The 16,557-nt window shown below is 33.6% G+C and overlaps 3 protein-coding genes across 21 annotated transcripts in view; 1 reads left to right on the plus strand and 2 right to left on the minus strand.

Annotated features, from left to right (window-relative positions):
• The window catches only part of LOC100113848 (ADP-ribosylation factor-like protein 6), a 246,997-nt gene that overhangs the window by 137,746 nt on the left and 92,694 nt on the right, over positions 1-16,557 (minus strand). Inside the window, exons 1-2 of one of the 18 annotated variants that reach the window (XM_031925912.2) lie at positions 6,512-6,690; positions 6,189-6,414 (exon numbers count right to left, since the gene is read on the minus strand). The exons of 15 other annotated variants lie outside the window; for them this stretch is intronic. In XM_031925912.2, coding sequence (XP_031781772.1) covers positions 6,189-6,366 — 178 coding nt within the window. In that variant the 5' untranslated portion in view covers positions 6,367-6,414; positions 6,512-6,690. Of the gene's footprint in view, positions 1-6,188; positions 6,415-6,511; positions 6,691-16,557 lie in introns of those variants that run through there. 2 more of the 18 variants (XM_031925918.2, XM_031925913.1) reach the window with 2 other exon arrangements.
• Positions 4,095-16,557, plus strand: part of LOC103316486 (peptidylglycine alpha-hydroxylating monooxygenase) — a 112,066-nt gene continuing 99,603 nt past the window's right edge. Inside the window, exon 1 of the mRNA XM_031925906.2 lies at positions 4,095-4,545. Coding sequence (XP_031781766.2) covers positions 4,474-4,545 — 72 coding nt within the window. The 5' untranslated portion in view covers positions 4,095-4,473. The remainder of the gene's footprint in view (positions 4,546-16,557) is intronic.
• Positions 8,893-12,443, minus strand: LOC116416702. 2 transcript variants are annotated; one of them, XM_031925907.2, is made up of 2 exons: positions 11,593-12,443; positions 8,893-11,511 (listed from the first exon to the last, which is right to left on the minus strand). In XM_031925907.2, exon 2 carries the CDS (start codon positions 11,091-11,093, stop codon positions 10,110-10,112), a length of 984 nt encoding a protein of 327 aa, XP_031781767.1. In that variant the 5' UTR covers positions 11,094-11,511; positions 11,593-12,443; the 3' UTR covers positions 8,893-10,109. The 2 variants fall into 2 exon arrangements, with proteins under 2 accessions (XP_031781767.1, XP_031781768.1); XM_031925908.2 differs by having other exon boundaries at positions 11,250-11,511.

Below are 16,557 nucleotides of genomic sequence, written 5' to 3' on the forward strand. Positions count from 1 at the left end.
ATAGCGTCTGCCCATATTGGGGCACCGTATAACATAATTGATGTAGTCACACTGGCGAGTAACCTTAGATCCTGCGTTGGCCCACCTACATTTGGCATTAGTTGCGATAATGCAGCACCGACTTTTGCTGCCTTATTGCTCGCCCTCTCGAGATGCTGCTTAAATGTTAGTCTGGCGTCTATGGTGATTCTCAGGTACTTAATGGTCGGCTGAGAGTCTATTTCGTATCCGTCCACTGACAGCGTTATTGTTTCTATTTTCTTTCTACCGGATATAAGGATAGCTTCCGTTTTATGGCTAGCAAGCTCAAGTCCAGTCTGCTTCAGCCAATCGTGGATTATACCTACTGCCTGTGTCATACAAAAGGGTTCTGTCTTTCAGGTAGTCAGACATAATCCTTCTTATATATGCGGGTACTTCTTTTTTCCGTAGTGCTTCCTGTATCTTGCCCCATCTGGCTGAGTTAACGGCATTTTTAACATCTAGTGTAATAATAGCACAGTACTTCTTGGATCGTCCTTTCCATCTTTTTCCTTCTATTGCAGTTCTAGCGGTGTCGACTACTAAGCTTACGGCATCAAGAGTGGAGCGTTTTTTCCTAAAGTTGTATTGATATTCCACTAGTCGGCCTGTTTTTTTAATAACTTAGTCCATTCTAACGACGATTATGCGCTCTAAGATCTTGCCCGGGGCGTCCAGCATGCAGAGTGGTCTGTATGAGGAAGCTTCTCCAGGTAACTTAACTCCATTTGGTAAAAGCATCAGGCGTTGCTTCTTCCAGTTCTTAGAAAACGTCCCTTCTTCAAGACATGAGTTGTACAAGTCCACGAAGACATCGGGGCGTGCCTGTATAGCTTGTTTCAATGCAATATTGGGTATGCCATCCAGGCCTGGAGCCTTGTTGTTCCCAATTCTTTTGTATGCAGCCAGTAATTCCTCTTTATTGATTCCTAAAATGGTTTCGTCAGGGGTCCAGCTCCAACTCGTACTGTAACTCTTTGAGGCACTGTCGTTTATTCTCTCGGATTTTCCTCTTGAGTATCCGTTTAGCATTCTTTATTTCTTTATTTAGGATGTCTACTATTTCTTTACCACGACCAGTCTTGTAGTATTTCTTCCTAGCCCGCTGTTCCCGTCTTCTGGTTCGATGACACTCTTTGCGGGCCGTGTCGAGTTCTTTATCCCGCCAGTATACTGGCGGTCGTCTATTGTAGGGAGTTCTCCTTGGCATCGTTGCGTCGCAGGCTCGGGTAATATTTCACATTTCCTGCCACCTTATCATTCGCAGATCCAAGCAGCTGTATTTCTTCTAGAGCCAGCAGGAATGTCTGCATATCATAATCCTTCGTTTTCCAACCGACTCTTTTTGTCGTTTCACTCCTGTTGGATCTCTGCTTTGACATTCTTATTTCCATTATTATTGCTCGGTGGTCACTATTGGTGTAATGATTGCTCACCGTCCACGATCTAACTAAGCTAATCAGGCTGTTGCTGACAAACGTGAGATCTATGATGGACCCTGCGTCTCCTCTTTGAAATGTGTAAGAACATCCCTGGTTAACTAGGACCAAGTCCAGGAGGGCGAATACTTCCAATAGCGCTCGTCCTTTGGCTGTCCCACTCTACTGCCCAGGCGTTGAAATGCTATCAGTACCGGTTTTCTCCCTACAGCATCCTGTACTAGCTGGTCCAACAGTTATCTGAATTGTTCTATCGACATGTTAGGACAAGCATAGTAGCTGTAAATGTATACGCCTGCGACGTTAGCGCGTACAAATCCTTCATTACGTCTCGTCATTTTTTCCTGAAAAGCGGCGTCTCTGCATGCCCTGTGACGGAAGGCCCAGCCCAGGGATAAGAGAACAGCAACAGATAACTTGCCTGGCGTAGGCAAGTTACCGACCGAGTGGCGCTAGTAGCCAAATGTAAATAGTCTACCTATGCGCGGGTAGATGGCGTACGCGCATGTAACACAGGAGAGAGGGAGCTACTCGGGTATATAAGAAGCCCCGGAGCCAGCAGCAGAGCATATTAATGATCTGGCTCTCAACTGAGTAACGTGCGAATGGTAGTACTCGCTGCTTGCTCCGGTCTCCACCATACCTAATAGTCCATGAGCCCCAGGCTCTCGAAGAGTATGTGTGCATTCCACTCCATCTCCTGTAGGCTGAGATCCAGCATCGCTCACAAATATTTATTAAAAGAATAAATGAATAACTCTTTACAAAATATAAATAATTTTGACCCTTTATTAGAACATCCTCTCCCATCCCCCCATCAGTTGTATCATCGGTGCAGGACGGTAGTACCCTGTTCTTAGGTGGCTCATAGTTCGTCATCGTTCTTCGTATGTGCTTGTCTCCTGATTTACTAACCTCGGGTCACGAATTCCTCGCGTTCGCGCTCTAACCCTTCGCGGACCGTTTCAACCCATATCGCCGCTTTACTAGTACTGTCCATATCCCACGATGGTTTGTCCAGGTCTCTGTATTGTTAACAGACGATTGCTATGTCGGTTTCTGTCTCGCGGGCATACTGGCTCAGTAGGTCCTGTGCAGTCGCGCAGTGATTCATATTCAACTGCACTATTTTCATTTTCTTTGTCGGTCAGTGGCTTCTACTGCAGCTCGGTAAACTGGGTATGAATAGCTACCAGCTGCGTGGTCACTCTTCCACCCTGTGCCTCCTTTGCAGAGTACACACTTGGGTTGGTTCTTACACTCCTTTGCTTAGTGCCCATCTTTTCCACATTTAAAGCAAAGCTTACTTCTGTCTTCAGTTACTGTGAACTTTCGACTGATATGGCCAAAACTTTTGAGGTCCGTCACTTTTTCGTTGCACTTTTCACTCGTAACAGACTCCTATGAAAACTTAATTTTTCATAGTCTTCGCACTAGTGCACCCATTGACTGCACAATAACATTTTCTTAACACGTGCATAAAAAAGGCCCGTTTTCATGCATCTAAAGTGAATGGCAAGCTATTCATTTCGAGCGTGCGGGAGAGAATCAATCCCTCCCGCTATTCAAAAACACTCAAAATCAAATTTTTGAAAAAATTTAAAAACTTTTTAAAGAAAATGGTTTACGATTCAAAATGCGCAACTTACCATTCACTCTATACTTATGCATGAAAACGGGTCTTTACAGGCACTAGTCAAAAAAAGTACAGTGCACAATATACTTTTTATTTTTTCTTAAATATTCATAGTAATAAAACGGAAGACTCCGAACACGTTCAATATCTAATTTTTCGAAGTCTGAACAACTTTTCAATAAATTATTATTTTTTTTTTTTGCTACAATATTATTAGGGTATACGCTATCATTTAAAAGTGATAAATTCAAAATATTACTTCAACATTATTTAATATTGCCTTTGAAATACCATTTCCCATGTTATTTTTTAAAAACACTACATCTCGGGTTCGCAAGTTTACCCCCAGATGTCTTGCCGGCATCGTAGAGTTGCTAATTGAGCCTTTATTGCCCGTGATACTGCAGATACAGGTGTGCGTGTGTTTACTGCGTGTTCAAATACAATTTTTAATGATTATCTAAATGCGTGAGTGTGTGAGTATGAGTGTCTACGTGTGAGAGCGAATGTAAAAGAGATTCGTGGTCGCGTGATATGGTAAGAGTACTTATTACTTGGAGAAAATAAGAGAGCGCGAGATGCTCGCGCTTCTGTTTTGTTGCGGCCTTGACCCCAATGGAGGGGTGAGTTCCACGAAATGGATCGCGGGGGGGGGTTTCTGGTTTAGTCAAATTAGAGTAGGGCCAACGGTCATTTCTACATACAACAATAACCGATTAATTAAAATATATCAAACGATAGTTATAGTACTAGCTGTGGTAAAATATTACTATCAATATTGATCCTCTGTAACTTTAACAATTTTAATCGAATCTTTCTGAAGACTCACAAATTGATTTCAATAAAATACAATCAAAATGAAAAAAAATAAATGTATACACTAGTAATTGTTTAACAAAGTCATTGCCATCATCAGTTTTAAATATATATATATATATATATATATATATATATATATATATATATATATATATATATATGTGTGTGTGTGTGTGTGTGGGTTTGTGTGTGTGTAATATTTTAGCTGAGTTATGGCTATTATTAAGTCTAAATATATAATAGTACCAATTATTTGGCTCAGTTATCGTCATTATAAAGATTAAACATATAATAGTTATAGCTGTTTGGCTGAGTTATCTTCATTATAAAATTTAAATATACAATACTGATTGTTAGTATACCCTACTAAAAAAAATCGCGCGTTTAGTCGTGCGATTATTCGCGTCATTAATCACGTTAATTTATCGAACTTTTTTCGACGCGATTAGTCGCACGATTGATCGCGTAACTAATCGCGCGTTAAAATAAATTGGTTAGTAAAATAAAATTGTTTAAAATGCATTAAGCGGGGAGGCCAGTATCGGTGTTACCATCCGGATGGTAACACCCAAATTGTGTAAAATAAACATGTTTGAGTTCACAGCAAGACTCGGTGCTATCATCCAGATGGTAACACCTAATTTGCATTATGTTAATTTTATGAATTATAATAATTCTAAATAACTTGGAGTACAAATATTCAACAAATTGTTTAATCCCTACTGATAAAAAACAGATGACAATCAGCTGATTATTAGCTGATAATCGTGTCAAAACGTCAGCTGATTACCAGGTGATATCAGCTTAATATTTTTATTTAAGCTGATAGTTACAAATATGTGTTTATTTGAGATAAAACGCAAGCCAGAGGATCTCGGTTCAAGCCCGGGGTCCGTCACTTTTTCGCTGCACTCTTCACTCATAACGAAATTTAAAAAATTTTTTGTTTAAATTAAATTATTAAAAATTAAAATTTTGTAGCTCACAGCCAGTATTTGGTGTTATCATCTGGATGTTAAAACCATATTGGCCCTTATTATGTGAATTTTATAAATTTTATTAATTTAAAACAACTTCGAAAAAATATACTGAAGGTTAAAAAATTTTTGATGATTTGATGACATGATTATCAGTAGATTATCAGCTGATTAGCATCTAATAGTAAATTTTTTTTTACAGTCACGTAAAGCTTCCAGACACGTAAATTAAGAGAACATAAAGTTGTTCTGATTCAATGTTTGGCCATTTTTCTAGAGTACGTTTGCGAAGAGTGTGCCTGAGTGGGTATGATTGCCTTAGCACATCTGATGAAAAGGAAAGCTTTACGTGACTGTAAAAAAAATTTACACATCTCGGAGCTTTTACGTGACTCTAAGATTTTTCCGGAAAATTCATGTGACTTCAAGTTGTCCGGAAAATTTACGTGACTCTAAGAATGCAACCAAAAAGCTACCCTTAGAGTCACGTAATTACATGAATCTTGGTGCGAATAATGATGTCCTTTTATGAATAATTAGGATACGAATAGAATCATTTAATGCCAATGCATAATCATTATTTGGTATATGTTCATTATGCAGCGCATTTAGTACAGTAATTATCGTGAATAAACAAGAAATAAAAAGCACGCTCATTTTTACCAGGGATGTAGTGACGGTACTACCTTAAGAGAGTTCAACAATAACAAAATGAATGCATAAAGCACGCTAAGCAATTTCTAGTATACATAATTTACACTCGTCATACAAAACGTTTGAAACAAATGATTTGCAAATTTGCAAGTGTAATATAGTCTTTGTGTAAATTTCTCAGTGTATAACTGTACTTTAAAGTTTTTATTAGGAATCAGTAATGATCAGCCAATTAAATTATTGGTATTCATAAAAATCGTAAACATTTTTACCCATACTTTTGTAAAAGTTGAAACTACGCTATTTCAATATGTGTTATCAAATATATTGATAACCTAAAAATTGCATAGAAAGTAATTCATAAACTTACATATTTAACTTATAAATAGGTACCTTACATTTTTTTAACAATATATATAACAATATGAGTCAAATATATAAACATGTATAGAAAGTTTAAGAATTTTATCATAAGTAGCAAATATTTTTTTTTTCTTTCTTTCTAATATTTTATAAAATTTCATTTATAGTAAACCTTAAATCAGGTCAAAAACAATCTATATTCAACCTGTACTTATATCTAACAAGATTATCATTCTCAAGTATTCTTGCCACATGTTACAGTTATATATATAAACTTACATGCAAATTTTTCAACATTAAAGCCAACAGTGGGCACTATGTCTATGCAACGATTGTCTTCACGTTTGAAATGATTTATCACCGTTGACTTACCGCTATTGTTAAGACCCACTACTAAAACATTTACTTCTTTTTTTCTTAATCCTACAAGATTTGCTAAGTGATCAAATAAGCCCATTGTTTGTCTAAATTATAGTTTTGATTAGGATGAATAATGCAACTTGTTCTGTAAATCAATAATCATTTTAAAAAATATATATTTGTGTGACTATAAAACATTGAAACATGATTGACATATTTCTGTTCAAAAATTACATACTTACATACATACTATAAAGTACTTAAAAACAGATGAAAATATTTCTTTTGAATAAGTCGAAACATTATTTTCCAAGCAATATAATTAAACTAAATCAACAAGATTGTATATATACATCTCGTTAAAGGTTTGTAGATACAAACTGCTGTCAGCTCACGTTACCAAGGTAACCTATTAGGAATAGAAACATGTCCGCACGCACAGTATGAAATATTTCCGGAATAATGTTATGCCCCCCCCCCCCCCCCCAATGGAAATTCGAAATAGTACCTTTTCAAATAGTAATAGTACTTTTTCTTATATTACCCTGTTAAAAATATCCGTAAAAAATTTTTTTCAAAATTAAAAACCGTGGCAAAAAAAGACCAATAAAAGTAATGAAATCTACCCTAGTGGAAATAATTTTCTGGGCAACATCATGCCAAAATTGTGCGAAATCGTGCCATACTGTGCCAAAAATGAGTCAGACTGTGCCGAGTTGAACCACACCAGGCTGAAAATAATCATATAATTATTTTCAATCAGGCCACCCTCCCCTATTATCTAACACGTCCTTGTATGCTTTATTTATTATTAATTAATTATAATGAGTTTATTTTATTAAAACACACTAATAGTAATTGAGTAATAATGAATAAAACATACAAGGGTGGGTAAGTTATAATGACTATTTGATTCTACTAAAGCGATCGACATCAAAGATCACGATGGCTTGATGGTAAAACGATTGCTTCCCTGCTGAAAACAGGGGATTGGATCGGATTCATAGGAGATTCAAAAAGATTTGCTGAATCCGGTGACTTGACATGAATCCAAAGTTGTACGAATCCGTTCTAATGAGTAATGAGTCCGAATCGAAATGAATGCTTTTATTTAGGATTTATGTCAGTTCATTTGAATCTATTTCAATATCAAGATTATATATATAGCAATTCGATGTGTGATTATATACGTGATAATCGGATTAACGCGAATCCTTTTTAAATTAATTTAAATACGTTTACTGGAAATTATCTTTAATGCTTCTTTTTCAAAATCTTTATGAATACGCACAAATTCCATTTTTTTGTATAGATGGATGCACACGATTATATTCGCGATATTCGGATTTACATGAATCTTTTTTAATTAATACATAATACGATATAGGCTCGTTTGCTTCAATACTTTTATAAATTATACACTATTATTTACTATGAATCCGCATGAATCCCATTTTTTGTATTGAAGGATACACTTGATTCGACCACACTATTAATTGGATTCACATGAATCTTTCTGAATATGTTTTGAATACTATATAGGTTCATTCGTTCTAATACTTTTCTATATAATTTATTACTATTTACTATGAATCCTCTTGAATTCCATTTTTTGTATTTAAGAGTATAATACTATCAATTTTATTTGCGTTAATTGGATTCATATACATTTTTTTCAATAAGGTTTCAATCAGTGTTGAAAAAGTTGTTAATTACCCATTTTTAATTAATAATTAAAACATTTAATTATTAATTATAGGTTCATCATCATAAAATATTTACAATCCGTTATTTGAAAATTGTAGGTATGTTTCAGTACTTTTCAATCCTTATTTTTAACGTTTGGTGAATTTCATTAATCTTGTTTGTATATTTATTGTCGTGGATATTATATCAATTTAGTATTTATTATTAGTTTTGAGCATAAATTAGTTGTTTTCCAATGGGTAAAATATTGTGGCGTGGAATTTGAATTTTTAATTGACTTTGAGACCCTCTTGATGTATCAATTTATATTTGGTATTGTGATGTATCAGTATTGTGCATAAATTATTTTAAATTGCGATTTCAATAATTTCTTAATTAAAATTTTGGATTCAAACATATTGAAACGGAACTAAAATGTTTACAAAACGGATCTGAAAAATATTTTATCATAATCACATTCTGATCAGTTTTAATTTGATTACGCCGAATTCATATACAGATTTTTGAAGGATAATAACGGACTGTAGCGGATTAAAAAATTATTGGTCGACTTGTTCGTTGCAATCCATTTCAATCTATAAATTTATTGAGTTATACGTAATAATCCCCATTTGAAGTAAATTAAAAAATTTATTTTTGATATTACTTATATATACTGTAATATTTTATTATATCTTATTATTTTATTTACATATAATTTATATACATTTTCATTCAAATATTAATGGCATATATTGTAAGGGTTATTACTGCACTTCAAAGTCATTTGGTAGCTGACATAAGTATCTAGATGTTCGAATATTTACCAAAACAATTTTACATTTTACCTGAGTAATTGGAACTACTATAAAATCTTTGAAGTCTTCAGATTTTTCTTATATGTGGAACGTTAAAAGGATTTTCCGTAAATGTATTTATTTTAGATAGTTTTAAGTGACATTGATTTCCAATTTTCATAATATCTATTATTTGACCAAAATCGTTTGAATGTAGTTGAACTGTTGAATCGTTGGTCTTAGTCACATTCGTATAGTTTATACTATGTAAAACTTTTCCTCTGAATATACATTTCTTGTACACTTTACAATATGTTTCATTGACTTTTTTGAAACGTTTTTTTCCAATAAAAATAACATCATCTTCTCCAAAATCATAATGTGTTGAAAGAGTTTTGTATTTATATAAATTAGAACAATAATTTCTTATTTCATCAGAAGAATAATCTACGGTATCAGTTTTGAAATGCAATCTTTGTAAATGTTTCCTTATCATTTGTTTATCCATTCCGTTCGGACCATTAAGTAATTGTTTCAATTGGAAGATGTTACTTTCAAAAGGGAATGTTGAATTGGACCAAAGAGGACCACTTTTTTTCACGGAGTCAACAACATGTAGTAAAGTGTGTATGTTAAAGGTCATATTTTCAATGCCGTAATATATCTCATATTTCCCAACAAATTCCAGGAAGTCACTTTCACATTGATCCAATTCTTCTTTAGTAATATTATTTTTTAGCAATACGTATAAACTTTTTACTAACAAAGAATAGTGTTTTAAAGCTGTATCATCAAGTATGCCTTGTAAACATGGCAAGCTGTAAATTAAGCACCAAGACTTAATTTCAGCACTTTTCCAATTTCCTTTTTCTTTTAATGAGCGTGGTTGCCTGTGGATGTCTTGCATTGGTTGAATGGATACCCTACTGAAAAATGTCACTTGATAATCAAGTGATATCTCAAGTGATTATCAAGTGATTATCAAGTGAGTATCAAGTGATTATCATGCCAAAATCTCAAGTGATTATCAAGTGATTATCAAGTGATTATCAAGTGATTACCAAGTGATTATCAAGTTGATATTTAAATAATAATGATAAATTGTAAATAAATAATTCATCATTATCATTCTTGTTATCAGTAAACCATTAAATAATATGCATTTTAGAATGTCATTTTCTTGGAGAATAAAAAAATCATTAGATATCCAAAATGTGATTTTCTTACAAATTTATTTATTAAAAAATACATGTTATTGATACAAAAAAATCTATCAGTCCATATACAGCTTACATTTATTTATCTTTATTTACATTGATTGGTCTTCGAATGCATTCTTCTAATATCTATTACATATTTAGTAATGAAGTAAATTAGGTACTGAACAAATATACATAGTTCCCAGTATTTTCATAACAACACAAACAGTCATTATTTCGTTTGTTGGCACAATAATTTGTTCATCACAAATTCTTTCTATTACTTGCAGATTACGGTAATGATTGGTAAAACGATGTCTTGTATTCAAAAGATTACAAACAGTTAACTCTTGATTTGTTTGATCATGAACAATAAACTTTAAAATTCGTATGAATGTATTGTTTCGTAATTGCGCAAATGAATTGTTAGATCTTCTTTTGAGTTTTATAGAAGATTCGTATAGACATCCATCTTTTACCATTTTAAAGAATACTTTTGCAGAATTTTGTGACAGCTGTACTGTATTCAGTACATCATTACTGACGCAATCACCTATACCGAAGTAAGTAATTTCTGTTAATTTGCAGAACTTTATTACTTTTACACCAAGAATATCATTACAGTACATTTGAACTAATTCATTCGCATCCGGATATACTCGCTCCTGTACGATAGAAACCATATGATTCATATTAATGTACCTTAGAATTTGTAATGTGACACCTTTGGAACATTTAATTGCCTTTAGTAAAGTCTGATTTGCCGACTCGAATGAAAATGTTGACTGACACCACAGTGGTCCCCAATTTAATACACATTTTGCTACAAACTCGTGCAACATTTTATTGGCGTTATCCAATTGTTTGATATTAATACTACTTTGCAAAAGAATGAATAAGCTTTCGACAAAAAGAAGCCAATGAGAAAGATGATTTCTGCTTATGTGTTCTGTTAATAGAGGTACACTATAATATAAAACATAGTTTTCCCACTCTCGAGCTTTCCAATCATTTCTGCAGCTTATTAGTCTAGATAAACGTGATATTTGGTGCGGGGCTGCAATTTTTATGATTTTCTCATCGAGTTCTTGAAGATCATCTTTACTCATTGACTGTAAATGATAATTAGAAACGTCGGACATGCAGAAGGCATGGCTCAGCCGACTCACGCGGGCACGGATTTACCTATGCCATCTGACACATTGTCACGTCTTGACAGCGGCGTGCGAGTAGGTGGCAACAACGTGCGTTGCCGAATATATATAAGGTTGATAAGGGAATAAAACATAAAACATTCATTTATTAAAATCATTTTTTATTTAGTTAAGCTGATTTCCAGTATAAGCAAATACATTTTGAATTTTGATTATCCACCGTATATAAACTAAATCGATCATCTAAATAATCGAGTAGCCAGGTTCGTATTGCAATAACGTTTCGAACAGCACACATAGGCACTCTTCTAATGCAGAGATCGTGATTAAAGCAGATACGAACTGCTTATCATATATTATTTTTTCAAACGATGGACAGCCAAAATTTTCGACTTTTGTGATTGATCTGAAAAAATAAATAGAAGAATGTGTGAGGGATTTTTTTTAATGTGAAAGTTTAAATAAATTTATTATATTTGCAACTTACAAATCGGGCAATAAATTTTTTATCCATTCTGCTTTCTGCTTTCCTTTGACGAATAATTTTGTGACTCCTTGCGTACATATTTCTAAAATTTTATGAAGACGGTGATATGGGATATCTCCAGAATCCCATTCTATGCCGTGATGGCTCTTTTCAATCCAGTGAGTCATACATTTTTCTTCCTCTGTTAGTTCATCCCATGGTAATGGAGGTTTAAAGAGATACGTAGTCGGTAAAGCAGTTTTACTCAAATTGAGAAAACTGATTTCCTTGAAAATAAAAGTATCGACGGCAATTCTTTGAAAACGTTGAATGTCACAGAGATAAACTTTTTCTTCTTCTTGACATTGCAATATTGTATTTCTAAACAATACATTATATTCACTTGAACTTCTATCAATCACCCTAGTCATCTTGCTATTCAGTAAGAAATGATCTGAGCTAGACTCTTACTCTCTGTTTTTATAATACATAACTCCGCCTCTGGCTTATCTAGGATTTTAAAAGTCGATTTTGGATTGGATGAAAAGAAAGAAAATGCATCCCCTCTCAAGAAAATCTTCGTTCTTATCTTATCTATGAGCTCTTCGTCCACACCATTGGTCTTTCCCGAGAAAATCTTTCTCTTAATCTTATCTACTAGCTCTTCGACTCTACCATTGATCCTTTGCGAGAATACCTTCTCTCCCTATTTAAGAGCGGGAGCATCTTCCTTGAACGATCACAGTTCGTCAGTTGCGTTTCCTTGATGTAAAGTGATAGTTTTGTGCAAATTCACGAATAATATTCTAGTCATATTTCAGTAAAAAGTAAAGATGAATTCGATGGATTTTTTTAAACGTCTTATTGGCTTACTTCGTGACACCATACAAAGTAAAAATGATATGAGCGATGAAGATATTTATCATTGGCTGGACGTGTGTAATTCTACGATAAAGGAATTGAACGATAAAATTGATAAAGCGAATTTAACGCGAGGAGAAAAACAAAAGTGTCAAACTTGTTTAACACATTTGTCGTGCATACAAGTTGAATTTGAACACCTTCGGTGTGGAGGTAGTTTACAAGCGGAGGAAGAAACTGAAGCTAGAGTAGAGTGGCGAGATGTGCAGTCAGCTTTTCAGAATAGAATTAGAAGTGGTGTGGTAGTGAATATAAAACATGTTGATATTCTAAGTTTTTTAAACGATGCACAAAAGCTCTTTAATGATAAGGTAAAGAGCTGCTTAGATGAGTATAATGCAGTGAAAGTTAATTCTGACTTCATCGCCGAATTTTCTATGCACAAAAGTGGAGAGGAAACAACGGACATTAAATATTAGTGAAAGTGCGATGATATATTTGTCAACGAATTTAGAGGAATGGTTTAAAGACAATATCAAAGAGCCTATTCTTGCACAGTTAGAATAATTTCAAGAAAAGGACTCAGGCTGGACTCTTAAAAGTATCATAAGTTTGTGTATAAACATGAAAAAATATTCTCCAATTAAAGGGTCTTCTTACATTCCTCTTCCAAAGTATATAGAACGCAAAAAAGCGTGCGTCAATGTTCGAAATTATGACAATCAATGTTTCAAGTATGCTATACTTTCAGCAATATATCCTAGTGTCAGTAACGCCCATCGAGTTGCTCAATATCGTGTGCATGAAGACAAGTTAAACTTTAGTGATATAGAATTTCCAGTAAAGCTAAAAAATATTGTAAAATTTGAAAAACTTAATGATATTTCAGTAAATGTATACATGCTGAAGCAATATGGTACAAAATTCGAAGTAGCACCTTGTCATGTTACATCTGAGAAGAAGGATCAACATGTAAATTTGCTCTTGATTCAAGATTTTTACATAAACGAATATGAAGAAAATAATCGTGATGATGATGGAAGCTTACCTAAATACCACTATGTTTGGATTAAAAATATGTCCCGGCTTTTGTGTTCTCAATTATCTAAATCTCATATAAAATCTCACCATTGTGAAAGGTGTTTACAAGTATTTTACAATGAAGAAAGATTGGAATCTCACGAAAATAACTGTAAAAATTTGAATAGTTGCCAGATAAATCTGCCTGACTCCAAGAATAACATTCTTAAATTTGAAGATTATAGTAAGAGTGAAAAAGTAACTTTTGTTATTTATGCAGATTTTGAATGTATGTTAAAGCATACTGGAAATGAAAATGCTTTTCAACTGCATGAAGCGTACAACATAGGCTACTATATAAAATGTAGCTATGATGATGGATTATCTAGCTATAAATCATACAGACAAGAAAATAGAGATGAAAAGACACCTGCAGAATGGTTTGTTCAAGAGCTGAAATCAATCGGGGAGCAGATTGATCTACTCTACAAAAATCCTAAACCATTAAAACTTACAGACTTGGAAAAATTATCTTTTCGAAGGGCAACGATATGTCATATATGTCGAAAACCAATCCATGGTGATGAACTTGCAGTACGAGATCATTGTCATCTTACGGGGCGGTATGTTGTCACTTTAATTACTTTGAAAAATTGAATTTACTAAATTTTTTAGCCTAATTTTTTTCTTCAGTTTCAGAGGTGCAGCTCATAATTCATGTAATTTGAATTATAAGAATTCGAGATTTGTGCCAGTTATTTTTCATAACCTCAATTATGACACATACTTCATTTTGAATGAAATCGCTACTTCTACATTGATGAAAGGACGAGTTTCTCTGATACCTCATAATAAGGAAAAATATATTTCATTTACAAAGTACATTGATGAATTGGACATCAGTTTTAGATTTATAGATTCATGGCGTTTTTTACCATCATCATTGGAGAAACTTGCATCATATCTAGAGAACGTGCCGATAGCAGTAAATGAGTTTCGATCTGATGGCTTCACGGATGAAAAAATAAATCTTCTTAGACGCAAAGGCATATTTTCATATGATTTTGTTAATGAATTAGATAAACTAATGACATCAAAACTGCCAGAAAAAAATGAATTTTACAACAAATTAACAGATTCACATATTACTGAGAAAGATTACAATCATGCTGTTCAAGTCTGGAATATGTTTAATATAAAAACTTTAGGCGAATATTCTGATCTATACTTGAAAACGGATGCTTTATTATTGGCTGATGTTTTTGAAAGTTTTCGGGAGACATCTCTTAGAGTATATGATTTATGCCCTGCACATTTTTACACGACTCCTGGACTAACATTTTCAGCAGCTCTTAAAATGACAAAGGTGGAATTGGAGCTTCTTACAGATATTGACATGCTAATGTTTATTGAAGCAGGGATTCGAGGTGGAATAAGTCAATGTTGTAATCGGTATGCCAAGGCAAACAATATCCATATATGGGACCTTCATATGATAAGGAGCAGAAAACAAAGACTCTCTTATATTTTGATATAAATAATCTTTATGGATGGGCAATGGTACAACCTTTGCCAGTTGGAAAATTTAAATGGATATAATATGAGACAAATGCATGTTTTTTCAATACACCACCAGATTCTGACATAGGCTATTTTGCTGAAGTTGACTTAGAGTATCCTGAAGAAGTACACGATGATCATCGAGATCTCCCTTTTTGCGCAGAGCATCGTACACCACCTGGCTCTAAACAGAAGAAACTTCTAACTACTTTGAATGATAAGACAAGGTATGTAATTCATTATCGAGCACTGAAACAGGCGTTAGATAATGGACTTCGACTGAAAAAGGTGCATAGAATTTTGAGTTTTGAGCAGAAGGTCTGGCTCAAACCATATGTCGAACTAAATACAGAGAAAAGAAAGCAGTCCAAGAATGAATTTGAAAAACTGTTTTATAAATTATTAATTAATGCTGTCTATGGAAAGTGTATCGAGAGAGAGCGATCTCGCATTGATGTGCGTTTAGTGAATAAATTTACAGGTGGAGCAGAAGCACGTATAGCTCAACCAAATTTTCATAGTTGTGCAATCTTTGATGAAAATTTAGTTGCTATTCAGCTAAAGAAGACAAGTATAACAATCAAGAAACCAATTTATGTTGGTCTCTGTATTCTCGATTTGTCAAAAACATTAGTATATGATTTTCATTATTCATATATGAAACAACGAGTAGGAGAAAAATGTAAACTTCTTTATACAGATACAGATAGTTTAATATACGAAGTTGCGGACATTGATATGTATCAAATAATGAAAGAAGATATACACAAGTTTGATACTTCTGATTATGATGAGAATAATCAGTTTGAAATTCCGCGTGTTAATAAAAAAGTTCCTGGATTGATGAAAGACGAATGCTGTGGCAAGATTATGACAGAGTTCGTAGGTTTAAGAAGCAAAATGTATAGTATTTTGATTGATGGAGCTGAGACAGTGAAAAAAGCCAAAGGGATAAAATCCAATGTAGTAAAGAAATCAATCACATTCGAAGATTATCGAAAATGTCTTCAAGATCTTGTTATTATAAAACGTGAGCAGTGCAATATTCGTTCAAAATTACACATACTCCATACTGAAAAACAAGAAAAAATTGCTCTAAGTCCTCACGATGATAAAAGATACTTATTACCTCATAGTACAGATACTTTGCCCTGGGGTCATTACAGAATTATGGAAGAACAGATGGCGCAAGCTGCAATGCATGTAGAGGGGGAAGCGGAGGAGAGGGGATACAATCCAGCTAATGGCAATGAAGCAGAAGAAAAAAGAGAGGGAGAAAATGAGAGGGAGGATGAGTGATTTTTCAATTCACTCTGCAATAGTGCAAATAAACTTTGTTTATTTTTTAAATATCTGGGTGGATCTTCTTTTAAGTTCGATTCTAGTACTCAATAAGAATGAATAAATCACAAATTGATTTTACAAAGATATATTTTGTATTAACTTGCACATAATAATAATACATGAATAAATTTAATATAATAAACATAATCATCTGTTTTTTTTATTTACTACAATCTGATCCTTTTATCCATAAAAAAAAGA

This window comes from Nasonia vitripennis, assembly GCF_009193385.2.
Source record: "Nasonia vitripennis strain AsymCx chromosome 3 unlocalized genomic scaffold, Nvit_psr_1.1 chr3_random0005, whole genome shotgun sequence".
In the NCBI taxonomy this organism is placed as follows: Eukaryota; Metazoa; Arthropoda; class Insecta; order Hymenoptera; family Pteromalidae; genus Nasonia; species Nasonia vitripennis.

Excerpts from the sequence above, each read along its gene's own strand:
- LOC116416702 (XM_031925907.2), bottom strand. The coding sequence starts at position 11,093 with ATGTCCGACGTTTCTAATTATCATTTACAGTCAATGAGTAAAGATGAT.